This window comes from Heptranchias perlo, chromosome 31 (genome assembly GCF_035084215.1).
Source record: "Heptranchias perlo isolate sHepPer1 chromosome 31, sHepPer1.hap1, whole genome shotgun sequence".
In the NCBI taxonomy this organism is placed as follows: Eukaryota; Metazoa; Chordata; class Chondrichthyes; order Hexanchiformes; family Hexanchidae; genus Heptranchias; species Heptranchias perlo.
The window spans coordinates 31,780,527-31,802,176 of record NC_090355.1 but is presented as its reverse complement, the minus strand read 5'-3'; the positions used below and the strand labels follow the sequence as shown (position 1 = coordinate 31,802,176).

At 45.3% G+C, this 21,650-nt stretch overlaps 2 protein-coding genes across 6 annotated transcripts in view; one reads left to right on the top strand and one right to left on the bottom strand.

Moving 5' to 3' along the window:
• LOC137300657 (histone-lysine N-methyltransferase 2D-like) overlaps positions 1-3,370 on the top strand; it is a 37,964-nt gene extending 34,594 nt beyond the window's left edge. For 4 of the 5 annotated variants that reach the window (XM_067969885.1, XM_067969888.1, XM_067969887.1 and 1 more), the window contains one exon: positions 2,187-2,424. In XM_067969885.1, the coding sequence (XP_067825986.1) occupies positions 2,187-2,234 (48 nt within the window). In that variant the 3' untranslated portion in view covers positions 2,235-2,424. Of the gene's footprint in view, positions 1-2,186; positions 2,425-3,182 lie in introns of those variants that run through there. The other variant, XM_067969886.1, reaches the window with a different exon arrangement.
• Positions 3,371-6,313: 2,943 nt separating this feature from the next.
• gpsm1b (G protein signaling modulator 1b) overlaps positions 6,314-21,650 on the bottom strand; it is a 228,485-nt gene continuing 213,148 nt past the window's right edge. The window contains 3 exon segments of the mRNA XM_067969883.1: positions 6,314-10,561; positions 13,560-13,780; positions 16,381-16,540. Coding sequence (XP_067825984.1) covers positions 10,379-10,561; positions 13,560-13,780; positions 16,381-16,540 — 564 coding nt within the window. The 3' untranslated portion in view covers positions 6,314-10,378.

Here is a 21,650-nt window from a genome sequence, read left to right as displayed (position 1 = left end):
ACACTTTCAGCCAAAATGCAGATGAAAGCGGTAGAATATTTTCAGGTCAGAGAGTGCAGGGTCTGTGAGTTTTTAAGGGTGAGGTGCTCTTCTTAAAGATAAATTTCTCCCCTGTTCTTCCCTGGTTCTCCTACCCCAGGCACCATCTGCAGATGGCTGATCGATCTCTCTCAGGTACTAAGTGTTCTGTTCATTGAACCACACAGACAAAGAAGGTGACGGGTTCGATGCCTGAGAGAGTTGATCTCACTTGGGGTGGCAGTGGGGGCACTTAAGTTGGTCTCGGATCCTCTGGACTAGAAAAGGGAAACTATCCCACTACTGATTACTATCCAGAGACCCTGTTGGAAAATGTGTGTGTGTGTGTGACCGAGTATGTGTGTGCATATCTGTGTATGTGTGTCTGTGTGTGTGTTTATGCATGTGTGTCTGTGTATGTGTGTCTGTGTGTGTGTTTATGCATGTGTGTCTGTGTATGTGTGTCTTTGTGCATGTGGGTCTGTGTGTGTTTATGCATATGTGGGTTTGTGTCTCTGTGTTTTTGTCTGTGTTTTTGTCTGTGTGTTTGTCTGTGTGTGTGTCTGTGTTTGTGTGTTTTTGTGCATGTGGGTCTGTGTGTTTGTGTTTGTGTGTGTGTGTCTGTGTTTGTGTGTTTTTGTGCATGTGGGTCTGTGACTGTGTGTTTGTGTGTGTGTGTCTGTCTGTGTTTGTATAATTGTCGGAAGGACAGGTCAGGGCTCAGATGTGATGCCTCATAGAGTTGAGCAGCCTGCTTGTAAGTGAAAAGTGGGCAAGGTACGAGAAGGCAGCTGGTGCCTTCAGAATCAAATCCCAGTAAGAGTCAGGAGAAGACGGGAGAATGAGGAATGGGGGAATAAACTGGCCGTTGAGGCAGTGACTGGGATGGGATGGGGGGAGAGTGACGGGTCACTACTTCAATAACTTCTATCTGTGTATAGGCAGGTGGTTTAAACTGTACTTTAGCTTTGTACACAGTGCTCCATTGAATAACTGGGTACAAAGAGACAGTGTGAGCTTGAGCCAAAGTATTTACAAACTCACAGTACTGCGGTGTGGCCAAGGTACAGTTAGTATAAAAGACTTTGGGTTTCAGCACCTCACATGTAATGCTTTCTCTGGTTTAATATTAACTCATAGAATCATACAGCACAGAAGGAGGCCATTTGGCCCATCGTGCCTGTGAAAGAGCTATCCAATTAGTCCTACTCCTCCTGTACTTTCCCCATAGCCCTGCAAATTTTTCCTTTTCAAGTATATCTCCAATTCCCTTTTGAAAGTTACTATTGAACCTGCTTCCACCGCCCTTTCAGGCAGTGAATTCCAGATCATAACAACTCGCTGCGTTAAAAAAATTCCTAATCTCCCCTCTGGTTCTTTTGCTAATTATCTTAAATCTGCGTCCTCTGTTTACTGACCCTCCTGCCAGTGGAAAGAGTTTCTCCTTACTTACTCTATCAAAACCCTTCATAATTTTGAACACCTCTAGTAAATCTCTCCTTAACCTTCTCTGCTCTAAGGAGAACAATCCCAGCTTCTCCAGTCTCTCCATATAACTGAAGTCCCCTATCCCTGGGACCATTCTAGTAAATCTCCTCTGCACCCTCTCCAAGGCCTTGACATTCTTCCTAAAGTGCGGTGCCCAGAATTGAACACAATACTCCAGCTGAGACCTAACCAGTGTTTTATAAAGGTTTAGCACAACTTCCTTGCCTCTCTTTATAAAGCCCAGGATCCCGTAAGCTTTTTTACATCCTTCTCAACTTGTCCTGCCACCTTCAAAGATTTGTGTATGTGCACCCCCGGGTGTCTCTGTTCCTGCACCCCCTTGAAAATTCTGAACTCTGAATGGAAGGGAATTAGTAAGTAATTTTAAAACAGTTTATCATTCAATAAAACAATTTACCATCGGATTTAACAACAGAACGTACCTGTACACATCTGGTTTTAGCCCACAATTTCTCTGCTGGGAATGAGGGATAAACCTCCTCAGTTCTTGTCTCGATCTAATGCAGTTTTCCGATCACTGTGCCCATATCAGAACTCTCGACTGCAGGAGATCGGTCGCAGTCTGTAAGTGTGGGTGCAAATAGCTGCTTGTTTGTTCATTTTCTGTGTGTGTGTGTGTGTGTGTGTGTGTGTGTGTGTGTGTCACTTGTTTCCTCCAGATTGCTCCGTCTCTGGGATTCTTCGATGCTCTGCAGTCTAACGCTTAAGATGGAGGAGCACTAACCCACTCGTGGAAAGTTCCCAGCAGATCCCCAAGACACATCTCATCGATAGAACAGTCACAACTAGAGCGTCCGACTGCAGCATAATCATGTTTGGGAGGCGATTGCTATATTTTTGTACACAGATGCTTCTATTTTTTTGAAAAATATCTACTTTTATTTGCGATTGAGTTGGGGGGGCGGGCGGGCGGGCAGGCGGGCGGGGGGAATGGGGAACAAAGTTGTTTTTGTCCAATATTCTCCGTGCCGATCAACGATTGCTTTGCAAATTATATTTTGGTGGTGAAATCAGGCACCTTGTGTCCTTGCTGAATGTCACCAGCTGTTCTGGTAAGGTCACACTGTGCTGTGACAGGATGTGATTCAGTGTGTACAGTTTGCTGAGTTCTTCTTACATAGTGTGCAGTATTTTGCTCTGTTTATGTTTTATTATTCTGAAGAGGGGGTCTTAGAAAAGGAGCCGTTTTTGGTGTGTGTTTCCCCTCTTTCTCCCCCCGCAATCTCAACCCCTCGGGTCTCCGGGCGGGCATTGCCAACAGGTGTACGGGGTGGGGGGGCCGAGCCCAGCTGCTTTCCTCACTCCCCCTGCACCCTCCCTGTTCCCCCCAATTGCACTTGGTGTCTCTGCATTGAAAATTGGGTGAGGGGTAACACCAGGCCCAGAGGCTGCCCCAGCGCACAATCCCCAAGAGCAGCCGCCGGTCAGAAAGCTGCAGCTTCAGCAATCAGCTGACACTGATCTGAGGATCATCATGACCCCCCCCATTTCTCGGGGTTTAACCCAAGTTTCTCGGAGTTTGACCCCCAGTTCACAGGTTCAGTCTCCTATAGCTGGATGCGCTCTGCTTGGAGTCTAATTTTGAATGAGGAATGGAATCAGATAAATGGTCTTTACCTCTTGATGCAGTTGTTGTACATTTTTTTTCAACACAGAATTGACAGAAATGAAAAGTTATCGATGAAAATAATAGGTCTTCTGCGATTCTGTATTTGTCGTAGGATTTATGATAAATTTACCAAAAAGGTGAGATTATAATCAACATGTTAGTGGTGCAGAAATTGCTTAGCATTGTGTAAATATTTAGGAGTTAAAATATTCTATTAAATATAAAACACACTGACCAATGCCTTGTCATATTTGTACTCCAGCATGTGTTTTGTGCCCTAAGGGTGTTCATACAGAGCTTGTTTCAGTAGACTGCATTACCCAGTGCAACGACGAGAGGGGGGGAGGTGAGGGAGGGGGGGGAGGTGAGGGAGGGGGGGGAGGTGAGGGGAGAGGTGAGGGGGGGGAGGTGAGGGAGGGGGGGGAGGGGGTGAGGGAGGGGGGGGGAGGGGGTGAGTGGGGGGGGAGGGGAGGGAGGGGCGGGGGCGGGTGGAGAGGTGGGGGGAGGGGGAGGGGGAGGGGGAGGGGGAGGTGGGGGGGAGGGGGAGCGGGTGGGGAGGGGGAGCGGGTGGAGAGGTGGGGGGTGTGTGGGGGGGGTGGAGGTGTGGGGTGGGGGAAGGGAGAAAGGTTATGCTGATAGGGTGAGATGAAGTAAGGTGGGAGGAAGCTCATGTGAAGCATAAACCAGTTGGGCCGAACGGCCTGTTTCTGCGCTGCAAAATCCTATGTAATCGGAGGAGTCTTTCACTGAGTGAAAGCCAGGCGTTTCACAGTCAACAGGCAGGGAACTCAGGGGCCCAGTGAATCTGGACCAGTAGAACCATTAAGCAGGATGCACTGCTGCTGAATTCACTGGAATATGGGACGTAATATTGGGCTTGTGGGGGCGGGAAGAAAACCAATTAAATCCGCTTCTGTATTAGGGGAACACTTCAAGATAAAGCAAATTGCTGCTTGAATGGATGACTGCATCTCACTGCTTTGACATTATCTCAGGTCAAACTGACCCTGAAATATAAAACGAGGACGTCAGAGGATCGCTATGGAAATCGGCTTCTCACCCAGCGTGCTACACTGTGAAGCCTCATTACCATCTCTGGAAGTCTGGAAGGGAAGTCATTCCCATTTTACTGGGCCTGAGGTAATGAAGTCTGTTCCTGTGTGAGGTTTGAGGTGCTGCTGTTTATTGGACAGGCTCCTCTGCTCAGGCAGTGTTGGAGTGGTGATTGAATGTTGCTAAGAAACTAAGTCGTTACGAGTGATTCGCAGGTGAAGAGGGAAGTGACGCAATAACTTGCATTTATATAGGAACAGATGAAAGTGACGGGCAGGAATAGACCAGCTGGTCCATCAAGCCTGTCCCACACACCATGGTGGCCGGTCCATCATGGCTTCATACATCTCCCCACCCCCTCCGCCCTCACTCCTGGCAGCCATGTCATCTCCTGGGAGAGGCAAAAAACAGAAAAAACCCAGGGCCAATAAGGGGAAAAAAATACTTTGAAAAATTCCTCTCTGACCCCCTCGGGTGATCAAAACCAGTGCGGGGGATCACATGGACCAAGTGTTAGCTATAAAGACACTGACCTATATGATGCGATCTCTTCCCCGGTCAGGAACTGGTCCAGCTCCCTGTTGGAGGCAGAGTCAGCAGCCACCACACCAGCCCGAAACACATTCCAGAGACTCACTACTCTCGGGGAAAAGAACTGCCTAACATCCAGTCAATTCCCAGTCTTACACAGTTTAAAAATATATATATATATACACACACACTACATTCTTTAAACTATTTAACACTATAATGGTAAAACGTCCCAAGACGCTTCACAGTAATCAGACAAAAATTGACACCGAGCCATATAAGGAGATAGACAGGTGACTAAGGTCAAAGAGGTAGGTTTCAAGGAGTGACCTTAAGGAGGAGCGAGAGGTTTAGGGCGGGAATTCCAGAGCTTAAGGGCCTAGGCAGCTGAAGGCACGGCCGCCAATGGTGGGGCGGTGAAAATCGGGAATGTGCCAAGAGGCCAGAATTGGAGGAGCGCAGAGTTCTTGAAAGGTATTAGGGCTGGAGGAGGTTACAGAGACAGAGAGGGGTGAGGCCAAAGAGGGATTTGATAAAGCAGGCAAGTGCCATAAGCGAGTCCTGCGACAGTGGGACTGGAGTATTAGCTCCATTCACTGGAGCCTGTGTGACAGCAGGAACCTCAGCACAAAGCTGGGATCTTTCTGGCTTGTATGACTGTACTAGGCAATGCATTTTCCACTGGGCCACAGGAACTGCTCTGCAGTTTAATAATAAGTGGCCTTACATCTTATAAAGAGTTTTTAAAACTTACTGAAGTTTGTTCTGACTTCTCTCTCCTCCTCCCTTCCAATATATTTTAGTGTTTAAAGATAATTTGAAATCATTCATTGAGATGACTCCGAAAACATCAGTTTTAATTACTGCGTCTGGTGTGGGGTTATAAAGGACCTATTTCCAGAACAGGGTGACCTTTCACCTGGAATCTGTTTTGTATGTAAATACTTGAAAAATTAAGAATTTTTATTGCAATGCCAGTAATAACAGCTGAGACAAATTCCTTTTAAAATGGATTTTGGATTCAGTTTGTGACATAAAGAACTTGCATTTATATAGCGCCTTTCATGACCTCAGAATGGCCTAAAGAGCTTTACAGCCAATGAAGTACTTTTGAAGTGCAGTCACTGTTGCAATGTAGAAAATGTGGCAACCAATTTGCGCACAGCAAGATCCCACAAACAGCAATGTAATAATGACCAGATAATCTGTTTTTTAACAATGTTGGTTGAGGGACAAATATTGGCCAGTACACAGGGAGAACTCCCCCTGCTCTTCTTCGAAATGGTGCCATACGATTTTTTATGTCCACCTGAGGGGGCAGACAGGGCCTCGGTTTAACGTCTCATCTAAAAGACGGCTCCCCCCCGACAACTCCCTCAGTACTGCACTGAAGTGTCAGCCTGGATTTTGTGCTCAAGTCTCTGGGTATATACTAGTTTATATACACACTCTTGATATGGCCCAGGCTGAGGCATGGGGTGTGGTGCATAGGGAACCATAAAAACAGCAAATGATCACAAAAATCACTGATTAGTAATTCTAGAAAACATTTACTAGATGCAGGCATCAATAATCTAGATCCAACAAAACAAATTGGTGCACAATTTGTATTTTTATTACAAGCTTGTGTAAAATTTAATATATTGCAGCTTCATTCGATTTACATCTTTTAGGTAAAATGGGGCCGTCATATTTACAGAACAGTACAGATTTTTTAAGTCTCTTTAAAATCAAAAAAAAGTATTGTGTACTGGCAGTGTTTGAAAAAATTGTACCAGGAAGAGGTTCAACGATCAAGAATGTTAAAGGGACAGCAGCAGATACAACACGGAACAGCAATTAAATCTCCCCAAGAACTAAAAGAGCATTATTTACACCAAAATAAAAATTAACCAAGTTTCTGGGTTTTTATTTTTTTTAAGCCACAGTGAAGGATTAACCTCTAGTTTAGTACGTCTCTGCTGTCCCACTCTCCAGTACTACAATGCACTGGGAGACATCCTGTTATTTGTAGTTATATGAATAGAAAACGCACACATACTACAAAAAGTTGCAAAGGAAATTTTGTACCAGAAGGAATCATTGATGTCACTCTCTCGTTTCATGTTTTAAAGATAAATTCTGTCCAGGTCAAAGGGAGCTTTGATGCAGGAGTAAAATGTCACTCAGCAGACATAAACCAAGGCAACTCGCGATTGGTCTCGTCACGCTCCCCTAATCGTGAGAAACAGCCGGGAGTCCCTTGGCCTGTGTTCCTCAGTGGATCTGCGGTTCAAAGGAGCTGCGTAAATAGATAGAGTCCCCACTGCTTACAGCGGGCATGCGTGTTGGTGTTAACGCGATTTCCCCGATGGGGACGGTAAAACCAAAAAGTTAAGTAACCCAACGAAAGCAAAGCAGGAAATCTCGCTCATCAACTGCCTCTGATTATTAGCAGCTGCATCCAGAATCTCATCACGGAGATAATCGCACTTTAACGAGGTGCGAACAGCTAATTGAAACTGCCTGAAGACCGGAATTTGCCTGATATCAGCAGAGCCTTTTTGAAATCAGTAAGCACGGGGTAAGTACTTATTGAACTGCCCGAAATAGTCGGCACGCGCAATACGTTATAAGTAGCGCCTTTGTAATTGTCTCTCGTGGTGATGGGAAAGGTTTAGCACCATTTGCCCGATACAGGCGGCTGCTCTTGCTGAGCGTGAATGATGTAGATGGTGGGGACTGTAATTCGAAAGCTATTTGTTCCAAAACAAATAATTTACCTGGATTCATCTGGGGGCAAACTCTCGCCATTCACTGTACCTACCCTGATGCTCAAATTCCCTTTTAACGTTTGTCTGCTTTAGTTTTTCGATACTGGGCGGCACAATTACTAAGGGGCTCAGAGACTTGGTGAAATAGGATTTAAAATTGCCCATGAGCAAAGTCACAAGCTCTCCCACAGTCTAACGTGTATTCCAGCAACCCTGGGCCAGCAGGCACCATCTCTCTTCACGTGGGCCAGAGCTGCCGGCAGCTACTGCTGCTTTGGCTGAACTTAATCAAACTCTTTCTGTGGACAATCTGGTCTGTGGGAGGAGCAGGTGCAGGTTGTGTCATCGGACTGCACCCACAGTAGCTGAGAGTCTTCCTCCAAACTACATTCACAAACTCTGCAGAAATAACTGAAGCAGATAGAAAGACTTAAAAGAAAGTACTTGGATTTCTACAGCGTCTTTCACAACCTCAGGCCGTCCCAAAGTGCTCGACTGCCAATGAAGTACTTTTTGAAGTTTAGTCACCGTTGTAGTGTAGGGAAACGCGGCAGCCAAGTTGCACACAGCAAGATCCCACAAACAGCAATGTGATAATGACCTGATAAGCTGTTTTTAGTGATGTTGGTTGAGGGATAAATATTGACCAGGACACTGGGGAGAACTCCCCTGCTCTTCTTCGAATAGTGTAATGGGATCTTTTACATCCACCCGAGAGGGCAGACGGGGCCTGAACCCGGGACGTAGATTAGTAATTTTGTGTGAAGTTTATTTTATAAAATTTGATTTCTTTTTAATATGCAAAGCAACTGTATTAGAAATAGAACACAGAAACTATAGTACTTCACTGAAACCTTAAAGAATTATGCATTAAATTGAGGAATCTTTACATTTGAACTAGTTATAAGAGGCAGGGAACTGGTGGAGCCATGTGAAGGTCCACCAAGGCAGGAAGACACTGTCTTTAGAACAAGGAGAGACGTTAAGTTTGGGGAAGGGAGTTGGAAAACTGACTCCGAAAACAAGAGCAAATGCAACTGTACAGGCCGCAGATTCATCATTTAAACTTCCAGCTCACCAACTCGGGTCTGGTGTTTGAAACATCCAGGGCGTCACCTTGCCTAAAGAGCATGTGAGAACTTGAGGATTACATTAGATTACTTCCCTTGTGGTCCTAATTACATTCACATTCTAAAACAAATTAATTGTTTCTGTAAAAAGACAAAAGAAATACCTTATTAAACAGTAAATGCTAACCGTTACATTACAAGTGCTGCATTTAACATTTAAAGATGCACACACACTGGCTGTGATATACAGCTTCGGTTTCAAGCGTCGATATGTTTATATGAAGATTCTTAGTCCACTATTTTAACTGTGGCACTAGCCTGTTTATGTTTGAAATGCCTCCGTTACAATAGCAGAGAAAGAAATTACATATAAACTCGTTAAGCAGTTGCATGCCAGCATCCCACTGCGTAGTTTCAAGGCTACTGATGTTCATTTCCATTAGTATGTTGCTATTTATTCCCCCATTTATTACATGTAGAAACCTTCAGTTAAACTTAATGTCCCTTTTAACTCAAAAAAAAAACTCCAATGTAATCCTAGGGCCCTGCTGTACCGTTAAAGAACTGGGCACCTCGAGTTTATGGATGGAACCTGCCAGACATCCAAATTACTCCAGTACAAAGTCTGTGGTGCTGTACGTGCCCATGTCTTTTGGTATTGATCCATGTGAGATACGGCTCTATCCACCAACCTGTATAACTCTATGTACATATCTGCGTCCTGGCCTTTTGCTCGGAGTAGGAGAGTCCCCGCCACTGGTGTAAGATGTCACACACAACCCAGGAGTTGAAAAGCGCCGCACTCTTCCCTAAATATTGCCGCGATGTTTGATCTATTTAACTTTATTTATTAATTCAAACATTAAATCTCTCAGTCTCTGATATTTCAGAACAGAGACTAATGGCAACCAGACCCATTCACCAACAGAGTAAACAGAATATATTCACCCAACATTGCACTGTAAATGGTCAAAGCGAAGGAAATGAATTTATCTCTAACTGTCTCGAGTGCGTGCGTGTATGAGTGAGTGAGTGAGGTGTGTGTATGAGTGAGTGAGTGAATGTGAGCGAGTGAGCATGTAGGTGTGCCAGTGTGTGTGTGAGAGAGAGAATGTAGGTGTGCCAGTGTGTGTGTGTGAGAGAGAGAGAGAGAAAATGTAGGTGTGCCAGTGTGTGTGTGTGTGTGTGTGTGTGTGTGCCAGTGTGTGTGTGTGTGCCAGTGTGTGTGTGTGTGCCAGTGTGTGTGTGTGCGCGAGAGAGAGAATGTAGGTGTGCCAGTGTGTGTGTGAGAGAGAAAGAGAGAGAGAGAAAAAAAGGAGAGAGAGAGTATGTAGGTCTGCCAGTGTGTGTGTGTGTGTGTGTCGGTGTGTGCATGTCGTTGTAGGTGTGTGTCGGCGTGTGCATGTGTGTGTATAATTTTACCTGTAAGTATGTTTGTCTATATGTGTATCTGTTTGACGTGTATACGTACATGGGTACCTGTGTGTGTCTATAGACCCGCATTTTCCAAAGTACCAACAGTTTTACATTCATTCAATGCCATCACTTTACACAAGTAACCTAAAGCTGTGATTGTATCTTTCCATCTCCCATTGATAGACGATTCTCGTACCATTAGAAAAAAAACACAAATGCTTCTATTTTTTTGTTGATTGTGAGGGGCTTTTAAAAAAATTAAAATCACCTCCTTGGCAACTCTCTTAAGCTGCGCAATCATCTAGATTTGTGTGCTGATCTCGCAGGGGTAGTTTGGACAGCTTTACGCCTGGGTGGCTGCTCCCACTGATCCGCACAGTTAGTCCAGCTTGTTTACAAGTCTGTGGGCGAAACACTGCTCAGCTGGAGCTCGGCCTGCTCTGTTCCAGCCCTTCGCGGTTCGATGGAAGGTCGACACGCTGCTCGTCCATCCGCTTGGCCTGCACCCGCTGGATCAGGCTAAAGAAGTCCTCGTCGGGGACAGTGGGTCCTCTTGGTGTCGGGCTGGGGGGCGCGCATCTCTGGTCGTCGATCCTGGATGACTGTGGGAGAGAAGGATTGACTTGAATCACTAGACACCAGAGCACTTGAGAACAGGGGGACACTTTATAATGGGTTCAAAACTGGACGGGGGGACAGAGTAATGGCAGGATGGGGTGGGGGTGACAGCAGGACGGGGGACTGAGGAAGGGATCAGGATAGAAGGCGGGTGGGGTCGGACCAAGATGGGCAAGGGGTAAAGTAAGGGATCAGGGAAGGGGTAGAGGAACATAGGAACAGGAGTAGGCCATTCAGCCCCTCAAGCCCGTTCCGCCATTCAATTAGATCATGGCTGATCTGTACCTTAACTCCATCTACCCACCTTGGTTTTGTAACCCTTAATACCCTTACCTAACAAAAATCTATCCATCTCAGTTTTTCAATTTTCAATTGACCCCCAGTCTCAACAGGTTTTTGGGGGAAGAGAGTTCCAGATTCCCACTCCCCTTCCTGAACGGCCTAGCTCTAATTTTAAGGTTATACCTTAAAAGGGCAAGGGGTGGGATGAGGGTTTGAATTTTTAATCTTTCCTTTGCTGCTGCTGAAAGTTACGTAATGATATTTAACGGTAACCATAACGACCGATTCATCACAAGATCAAACAAGAAAAACTGACCCCCATTCGAAACACAGACCTTTGCTGCTTTCGTTTCCACTTCAGAAATCTCCAAACAACACTTCGAAACCCGGAATGTGCAGTCAAAAACAGGATGGATGGCAATGGAAGCAGCTTTGAACCTGTGAGCCAGCGGGGATGGGGGAGGGAAAGAGTGCGGGGAAAGAAAAGATTTGATCCTATCCTCACACCGACGCTCCTGCTGTGCTGAGACAGCTGATCACAGACGAGACGGCAATCGGGGGGGTGACAGCAATCAGTCTCGATGCCACTGCGTTAGGAAGAGGGGATGGGTAAAAGAATTCAGCTGACGTTCGCGCTTCTGATCACTACACACGGCAACCCCTGTAGGGTCTTGTGGAATTCTGAGAGTGGAGATCAGCAACGTGTAATAACCTCCTGGGGAAGGGGGGAATCCAACACGCTTGTAACAGGATTCTACTGAATCGATGGTAAGTTGATCGCAGGGAAGGTCTACCTCCAATTTTTAAAAAATTCATTCATGGGACGTAGGCGTCGCTGGCAAGGCCAGCATTTATTGTCCATCCCTAATTGCCCTTGAGAAGGTGGTGGTGAGCCACCTTCTTGAACCGCTGCAGTCCGTGTGGTGAAGGTTCTCCCACAGTGTTGTTAGGAAGGGAGTTCCAGGATTTTAACCCAGCGACGGTGAAGGAACGGCGATATATTTCTAAGTTAGGATTCAGGTGACGGTGTTCCCATGCATCTGCTGCCCTTGTCCTTCTAGGTGGTAGAGGTCGGGGGTTTGGGAGGTGCTGTCGAAGAAGCCTTGGCGAGTTGCTGCAGTGCATCCTGTGGATGGTACACACTGCAGCCACTGTGCACCGGTGGTGGAGGGAGTGAATGTTTAAGGTGGTGGATGGGGTGCCAATCAAACGGGCTGCTTTGTCCTGGATGGTGTTGAGCTTCGAGTGTTGTTGGAGCTGCACTCATCCAGGCAAGTGGAGAGTATTCCATCACACTCCTGACTTGTGCCTTGTAGATGGTGGAAAGGCTTTGGGGAGTCAGGTGGTGAGTAACTCGTCGCAGAATACCCAGCCTCTGACCTGCTCTTGTAGCCACAATATTTATGTGGCTAGTCCAGTTAAATTTCTGGTCAACCTCACCTCTGGAATTCAGCTCTTTTGTCCATGTTTAGACCAAGGCTGTAATGAGGTCTGGAGCCGTGTGGTCCTGGCGGAACCCAAACTGAGCATCGGTGAGCAGGTTATTGGTGAGTAAGTGCCGCTTGATAGCACTGTCGATGACACCTTCCATCACTTTACTGATGATTGACAATAGACTGATAGGGCGGTAATTGGCCGGATTGGATTTGTCCTGCTTTTTGTGGACAGGACATACCTGGGCAATTTTCCACATTGTTGGGTAGATGCCAGTTATGTAGCTGTACTGGAACAGCTTGGCTAGAGGCGCAGCTAGTTCTGGAGCATAAGCCTTCAGCACTACAGACTGGGCCCATAGCCTTTGCTGTATCCAGCGCACTCAGCCGTTTCTTGAGATCACGTGAAGTGAATCGAATTGGCTGAAGACTGGCTTCTGTGATGGTGGGGATATCGGGAGGAGGCAGAGATGGATCATCCACTCGGCACTTCTGGCTGAAGATGGTTGCAAACGCTTCAGCCTTGTCTTTTGCACTCACGTGCTGGACTCCGCCATCATTGAGGATGGGGATGTTCCCGAAGCCTCCTCCTCCCGTTAGTTGTTTAATTGTCCACCACCATTCACGACTGGATGTGGCAGGACGGCAGAGCTTTGATCTGATCCGTTGGTTGTGGGATCGCTTAGCTCCGTCTATAGCATGTTGCTTCTGCTGTTTAGCGTGAATGTAGTCCTGTGTTGTAGCTTCACCAGGTTGGCACCTCATTTTTAAGTACGCCTGGTGCTGCTTTTTAAAAATCCATTTTTGGGATGAGAGCATCGCTGGCAAGGCGGGCATTTATTGCCCATCTCCAGTTGCCCTGAGAAGCTGGTGATATGACTGAGTGACTTGCTAGGCTACTTCAGAAGGCAGTTAAGAGTCAACCACATTGGTGCAGGACTGGAGTCACATATAGGCCCAGACCGGGTAAGGACGGCAGGTCTCCTTCACGTGAGTGAACCAGTTGAGTTTTTAACGACGATCCGACAGCTTCACAGTCACTTTTACCGATGCCAGCTTTTTTATTTCCAGATTTTATTTTTAAATTGAATTAAATTTCTCAAAATGGCCACGGTGGGATTTGAACTCACGGTCTGTGGATTGTTAGTTTTTTTACACTATATATATATATATATATATGTATTCATGCACATGATTATTCACTGCCTATAAAAATCAGGGCATTTTCCTCACACACTTATGGAGACATAATCCTCACAGCTCCTACCTGACATTTCATTAACATGTTGAAGAACTCATCTCCGGGCTCCTGAGGATCTCCATCAGGCCGCAGATGCCCCATTACCACCTGGCTGTTGTTGTGCGTGATCCTCAGTCCAGGCAGGTTGCCTACGTTGGCTCGCTGGTCGTCTAACCTTCGACTCTGAGAACTCGCTATCAAGTCAAAAAACTCCTCTGTCTGTGGGGATGCGATGAGGGAAGCCTGAGCTACAGGGGGGGAGGGAAAGAGTGCTGTTATCAATATCGAGACACCAACATGAGTTGTTAAAGGTACAGTGCTGTGTACACATCATTGATTCAACCAAGAACGAAGCAGGAACGAAGCTGCGTTTATAAAACGCCTTTCACATCCTCAGGATATGCGTCCCAGTTAATTAATTATTTTTGAAGTGCGGCCACTGTTGTTTTGCAGACAGACGCACTGGCCAACGTGTGCAGAGCAGCGTCCCACAAACAGCAAATGACTGCTTACCCTGTTTTTGCGCTGTTTACATCACCCCACCATTAGCGGCCGTGCCTTCAGCTGCCTGGGCCCCAAGCTCGAATTCCCTCCTAAACCTCTCCACCTCTCCCTCATCTGTGAAGCGCCTCGGAACGTTTTACTGTGTTAAAGGCGCTATATTAATGCAAGTTGTTATTGTTTGCTGAGGAATGAATGTTGGCCAGGTCATCTGGACAATTCTCCTGCTCCTCTTCAAGTAGTGCTATAGGATCTGAACAAGCCTGTTTAACGTCTCATCCGAAAGATGGCACCTCTGACAATGTAGCACTCCCTTGGTTCTGCACTGGTGGAGCACAGGAAATCCGATCAAACAGAATTTTTTCCTCAGCCTCAACTCTCGATCAATTGCATGCAACAGATTTCACTTCACAGGAGTCACAGAATATGTCAGTAGCCACAAAGATATCAGTGACAAACTGGATCTGTAGGTTCAATGTCATTTTGCATATGAGCAACCACTTTCCTTTAAAGCTTATTTCCTGCCCTCTTGTAGCCTCTGTCTCCCTCCCCGACCCTGCATCAAACACCATTTCAAGGCAAAGAGAATGGGCTGGGGACCAACCCTGAGGCCTCTGCTCAAGTACCTCTAACAGGCCAATGAGAGATGTGTTCGTCACCTCTAAGGACCAAACGTCTGCAGTAGAAGTTCCCCAACAAACCTATAAATACTCCTAGTTAACACTACTGAAAAACATCACACCACCTCAAAATTAGCTCCTCACTCAAACACTGGCCTTGTGTATCATTGACTCATAAATTAACCAGACTGCTTACATCATGCTTAAACTCTGTTGAGCATGTCTAAGATTTGGCATTCACCAGTGAATGTATTTAACTAATATTTATTTGACTATTTAACAGACCAGACCAAGGATGAATACTTATCTGTTTCAGACCAAAGGAATTATTAAAGAGGCAAAACTTCACACGGCATCGCCAGTATATAAATGTCCTGATTGGACATTATTTGAAAGCGAGCTCTTTATATAAAAAAGTTAACAGCAACCAGAGTGAAGTTTACATAGAATATACAGCACAGAAACAGGCCATTCGGCCCAAATGGTCTGTGTTCGTGCTCCACACTAGCCTCCTCCCTCCCTACTTCATCTAACCCTATCAGCATTTCTCTCATGTGTTTATCTAGCTTCCCCTTAAATGCATCTATGCTATTTGCCTCAACCACTCCTTGTGGTAGCAAGTTCCACTTTCTAACCACTCTCTGGGTAAAGAAGTTTCTCCTGAATTCCTTACTGGATTTATTAGTGACTCTTATATTTATGACACCTAGTAAGAACATAAGAAGCTTTAGACTCCCCCACAAGTGGAAAAAATCTTCTCTATCTCTAACCTGTCAAAGCTCGTCATAATTTTAAAGACCTCTATTAGGTCACCCATCAGCCTTCTCTTTTCTAGAGAAAAGAGCCCCAGACTCTTCAGTCTTTCCTGATATAGTTATAACCTCTCAGTTCTGGTATCATTCTTTTAAATTTTCTTTGCACCTTCTCCAGTGCCTCTATATGCTTTTTGTAATACGGAGACCAGAACTGTGCGCAGTACTCTCAGTGTTTCCGCAGCAGTCAGTGATAATCGTGTTTGCGAGATGTCCCCTTACTTTCTTACAGTCGGCAGGCCCTCTTCCATATCCATTAGTTGTGACGGTGCAGTAGAATTGACAAACTGCTCACGTTCACACGCTAACTAATTTCACACTCCCTTTCATCTGCACGGATCAGCGACTTCAAGTTTAGGTTTTTCTGGCGGTGAAGATGAAAGTGCAGCCACTAAGCTCAGACGGTTTGGCGAGGCACTGTACTGCGCCGCTTGGCCGTATCGTGATGGCCAATGGAGCCGGACGCACGAGATCCACGAGCCACTTCCATCAGTTCCGCATCAAACACACACAATTTGTTTCACGCAGAAGTTGCAACTGAGTGGATATTTGCGTGCCAATCTGGTTTGCCCAGAATTGTGCGACAACACCCACACTCTGGGCACCAACGCTCTTGTTCTACTTTAACTACAACACCAAGCCTGCCAGGTGTTGCTTCATTGTTCCCAAATTTATTTTGGTCGACTTCTTCCTCTTCAAAAATGACTCCAAGTCTAATTAATACCTCGCAGTGGCCGGTTACAAAGTAGCACTGGCAGGACCTTGGCAACGAGCTGCTGGAGATGGGCAATTGGACGAAACTGTGTGTGGGGGGGGGGGGGGGGGGGAAGACAAAACTTAACGCGACGCTTAAGTTAAAACGATGGAGGCCCGCGGATTCTGTGGGAGGCTTTCTCTGCCTCGTCGCGTACTCACATAGTCTGTCCTGCAGAGGAGACCCGTGGGCCGACGCATTCCCTGACGCGCCATTTTGCCGTTCCTCCAACGTACAGCGCTGGTCGTCCATACGATTACTTTGGAAACGGCTCAGTAGATCGAAGAAGCAATCTTCATCGGAAGGATCCCGGTTTACCTTCTATACATTTCAAGTTTGGAAAAAAAGAATGTTGTTAATTCAACATCGATTTAATACTGTGTGCAATTATTTCATAAATCGCCAATTGTTACAGCACGACAGAAAGTGAGGTGTAGTTAGCTAATTAAACCCAAGCTGAAAGGACTTGGATTATTTACATCCTCTACCTACCTTGGTTTCTGCATGCAACAGCATTGAAAAAAGTGCAGCAGAAAAAAATGGAATCATATATATATATATATATATATATATATATATACATACATACACACACATGCATGCATGCACATATACACATACATATGATTCCATTTTATCTGCTGCACTTTCTTCAACTGTTTTTACATCGAGAAAGCATATAGCATTTATATAGCATCCGTCACGTCCTGAGGACATCCCAAAATGCTTCATAGCCAATTAATTACTTTTGAAGTGCAGTCACTGTCTTCGTAGCAGCTAATTTGCACGAAGCCAGTGAGACAAACGAGTTCCGGTGGTGTTGGTTGAAGGATCAAATTTGGCCAGGATACCAGAAGAACTTCTCGGCTTTTCTCCAAACAGCACCACGGGATTTTTTTTTAATGTCCACCTGGGCAGGCAGATGGGGCCTCGGTTTAAAATCTCATCCTAAATACAATGCAGCGCTCCCTCACTGTTATAATCTAGGCTGACACTCGAGTGTATGTTCAAATCCTGGAGTAGGGCTTGAACCCATGACCTTCTAACTCTGAGCCATGCTGGCACTTCAAATACAAATGCTGCAGATGTACAGAGCAACAGTGATAGACAATGGCAGCCATCTTATTCCTCTTGTCAACTCATAAAATTACCCCAGTGTAAACAGGGCGGCCTCACAGGCTGATAAGAACTGAGCATCAGTTGTGTGTGTGAATTCTGCTATCCATGTCCATACTAAACAAGGTAGGAGCCACTCAGCCAGGGGGTTTTGCAGATTTGTAATAAAAATGAATGAATTTGCATCTCTATAGCACCTTTCATCATCTCAAGACGTCCCAAAGCACTTTACAGCCAATTAAGTACTTTTGAAGAGTAGTCACTGTTGTAATGTAGGAAATGCGGCAGCAAATTTGTGCACAGCAAGATTCCACAAACAGCAATGATAAATGACCAGATAATCTGTTTTTCCTGATGTTGCTTGAGGGAATAAATATTGTCCAGGACACCAGGGAGAACTGCTCAGCTCTTGTTTGTAATAATGCCATGGGATCTTTTACATCCACCTGTGAGGGCAGACGGGGCATTGATTTAAAGTCTCATCCGAAAGTCAGATGATGTGTTACTGCACTCTGTGGTGTGTGGAAAATGTTTGGGGTGTCCTGCGAAAGGCGCTATTTAAATGCAAGCACTTTACCAACAATCAAGTAACTTTAAAAACTATTTAGCTGCCATCAATAAGGTGCAACCTTTGTGCTCACTTCGAACACACAATTTAAAACGTCCAACAATGTGACACTGCAAACTCGTAGACGCTGTGCAGTTAATGGCGAGGTCAACACTGCAGGAACAGTGCGACCGGCAAACGTCCTTTTCACCTGAGGAAGGAGGAAGCCTCCGAAAGCTTGTAGATTTCTAATAAAATCGTTGGACTATAACTTGGTGTTGTAAAATTGTTTACAATTGTAAACCTCATTAACAGCTTCCTATAACAATGTCTGATTGGCATTTCATTGTTTCAGCTAGTTGGTTCAATAACAAGTGCTCCTGAGAGCGAATGTGACACTGAGGCTCTGCTGAACACATGTAAACAACACAAAAGCAAAATCCTGTGGGGATGCTGGAAATCTGAAATAAAAACAGAAAATGCTGGAAACACTGATGAAAGGTCATCGACCCAAAACGTTAACTCTGTTTCGCTCTCCACAGAAGCTGCCTGACTTGCGAAGTGTTTTTCAGCACTTTCTGTTTCTATCACATGTAAATGACTGCGTGACCTGGTTAAAATAAAATCCCTGTACGTTAAGATCCCTTTAAAATTAAAGGTTTCCGACACTTCAGTGCAGTTGTACACATCGACATAGCTCTTAGAGGAACATTTCTATTATAAGCTGACGTACAATATTTCAACATACTCGGAATGGACAGACCAACTTCATTTGAATGTTTTTTTTTTGGTTTGACTTGAGCAGCACAGTAATGGGAATGGTTGCTGAGGTGTCAGTTTCAAACACGCTGTATGGCACTGACTTCAATTGGAGCAGAAAGTAATGACTCAAGGCCAGTCCCGTGTAATGGTCACAGAAGGAAGGCACAAATTCACGTCAGCCATTCAGCCCATTCCCATGGAAACCCACCCACTGGAGAGGCTTTTAGAGGTCACACGCTCAGTCTCCAAGGTTACTGCATGATGTCAGGATCTGCCAGTTTCGATTTTCTACTCTTTTTCAGGTCGAAGTTCTATCTTAGGTGCGTGTCTGGGTTTTCAGTGTTGAGAAATATTAAAACCTGGCAAAGTTGGCCAATATTTATCCCTCAACCAACATCACTAAAACAGATTAACTGGTCATTATCTCATTGCTGTTTGTGGGATCTTGCTGTGCGCAAATTGGCTGCCCCGTTTCCTACATTACAACAGTGACTACACTTCAAAAGCACTTCATTGGCTGTAAAACGCTTTGGGCCATCCTGAGCTTGTGAAAGGCACTATATAAATGCAAGTCTATCTTTCTTTATATAATAAAGTCTTAATTTACAATAAAATAATAATATTGGATCCTTTGCAGCTTTCAAAGTGTGGCTGCACATATAATATTTACAGGAATTAACTTTTGACTCACTGGGCTCTAAAGTAGAATTAGAGAAATGAACGGAGCATCTTGTGAACCGAAAGGTGAAGCTTATCTTTGAGATGAGAGCCCTCCAAGGGCATAATCTTAAAATTAGAGCCAGGCCAGTTAGGAGTGAAATCAGAAAGCATTTTGTCACACAAAGGGTAGTGGGAATATGGAACTCTCTTCACCAAAAGGCTGTGGATGCTGGGTCAATTGGAAATTTCTAAGCCTGAGATTGATAGATTTTTGTTGGGTAAGGTTATCGAAGGATGTGGAGTAAAGGTAGATAAGTAGAGTTAGGTCACAGATCAGCCGCGATCTAATTGAATGGCGGAGCAGTCTTGAGGGGCTGAATGGCCAACTCCTGTTCCTATGTAAGGATTTAATTGAACGAGTCCACGAATGCACGGTGACAATTTATTACAACGAGATCGAGAATGTCAGTGGTCCAGTTCCAGGATGCATTTAAAACCAAAATGGAATGCCAGTAGGATGTGACAGTGCACCACGTGCTGTGTGTTAGTTAACCTGCTTGAATTGGGCAAGTGACCGCCACAAATCAAACCACACCTGCAACGTTCATGGGTCTTTCACACTTGTTGCCCGTGTGTTGGTGGTGGTGGTGGTGAAGGGGGTTTTGCAGGATAAAGAAACGGGAGCACAAAACCCCCAGCAATTCCAAGGGACTTGCGGTAAGAAAATAGTTTCATTACATCACCAATTGCCAAAGCTGCGGTGTCAGCAGGCCCGGCACTCAGTGCCGTAAAGCAGCGACAGGCACGAGTTTGAGTTCGGCTCCATTCAGCTCCCAATCAGGCTGCGTCATGCAGGAAAGGTCGAGCAGAGGTCGCACCATCTCACTGCAGAGAGGAGGGGAAAATCGAAGGGGGGAGAGCCGAGTCATGTCTGGCTGGTTCACAGCTAGAAGGAGCAACGGCAGCCTCCTGGTGGCAGACCCCTTGAATGCAGAAGAGTTTGGGGGGGGGTGGGGGGAGGAGGAGCAGGGAGACAGGGAGAAACTTGACCAAAAAATAAGCAAGTGTAACGTCGGTGGGAGGGAACAGAAAGAGAATCATTTAGTTTTAACGTATCCTTATGCAATAACATTCAGCAGGAAAGAGGGGAGGGGAACGAGGAAGGTTTGGAGATGGAAGAGCAAACAGATGGACATTAATTGCCAAATTGTTTTATTTTTCTGCCGTGGGGCATTTTCCATGGGGAAATGTGGCTATTCATCCAGGTGAGACTGTTCCAAACAGTACATTGTGACTAAATAGGGCTGGACTCGGGGCTAATTCAGATTAAGGGATAAATTAAACCAGTATGTAACTCCTCAAAATGGGTATATGGTTAGGGCTTGTTTGCTCTGGAATTTTAATTCGGTTTTTAATTTCAAGTGAGATCATTTGCTACTTGCTAGAAAACACACAGTTTTAAAAACATTTATGGCTTTTTCCATGTCGACGTGCCATCACATTGCATTTGTGTTTTATAGTTTGATGGGTTATCACTTACGGTATGCAAGAAGTATTTTATACTCAGAATTGCTGTTTATAAATTGAGTGTCTGCACCAGCTCACACCTGACAGTCACAAACGTGCCCCGCTACACTTCACTGTACACAATTAAGCTTTGATCACTTCACAAGAGAAAGACATTAGATGCCGAGTATGGGGAATCAGGACACGAAGCTGGCTCATACTGATGGATCCCTCACAACCGTCTGCCCATCAAATTTTGAATTATCTGGATCACAGAGTTATGAAAACACTTCATCCCTTGGCAGGACAATACGAACTCACCAGTGTCGACGACACTGAAAATAGCAGTGCAAATGGGTAATGCACCCACGTCTCAAAATGGCATGTCGCACGCAAATTCTATAAGACTAAAGGATCAAAATGCTGTGCCCCCGTGTTGGATTCTCTCCGCAGACTGGGACAGCACTTGCTGCTTCTCCAGTTTTAACGCAGGTTGGCGTAACTCGCGATGGTAGGGCAAAATTTTTTTTTAAAAAATAACAAAAAGGGTGAATGTCTCGGCAGCGCCAGTCAGCATTTGAAAGAGAAAAAGTCGGGTTTGTCTTGTGATGGACACTTCATTAGAACCCGAATTGTTAACATATCTCTCTCTTTCAGAAGTTGACTAACCTGCAGTGCTGTTCCAGCATTTTCGGTTTTCATTTTGGATTTCCAATCATAGAATCATACAACACAGAAGGAGGCCATTCAGCCCATCGTGCCTGTGTCGGCTCTCTGAAAGAGCTATCCAATTAGTCCCACTCTTCTGCTCTTTCCCCAAAGCCCTGCATTTTTTACCGT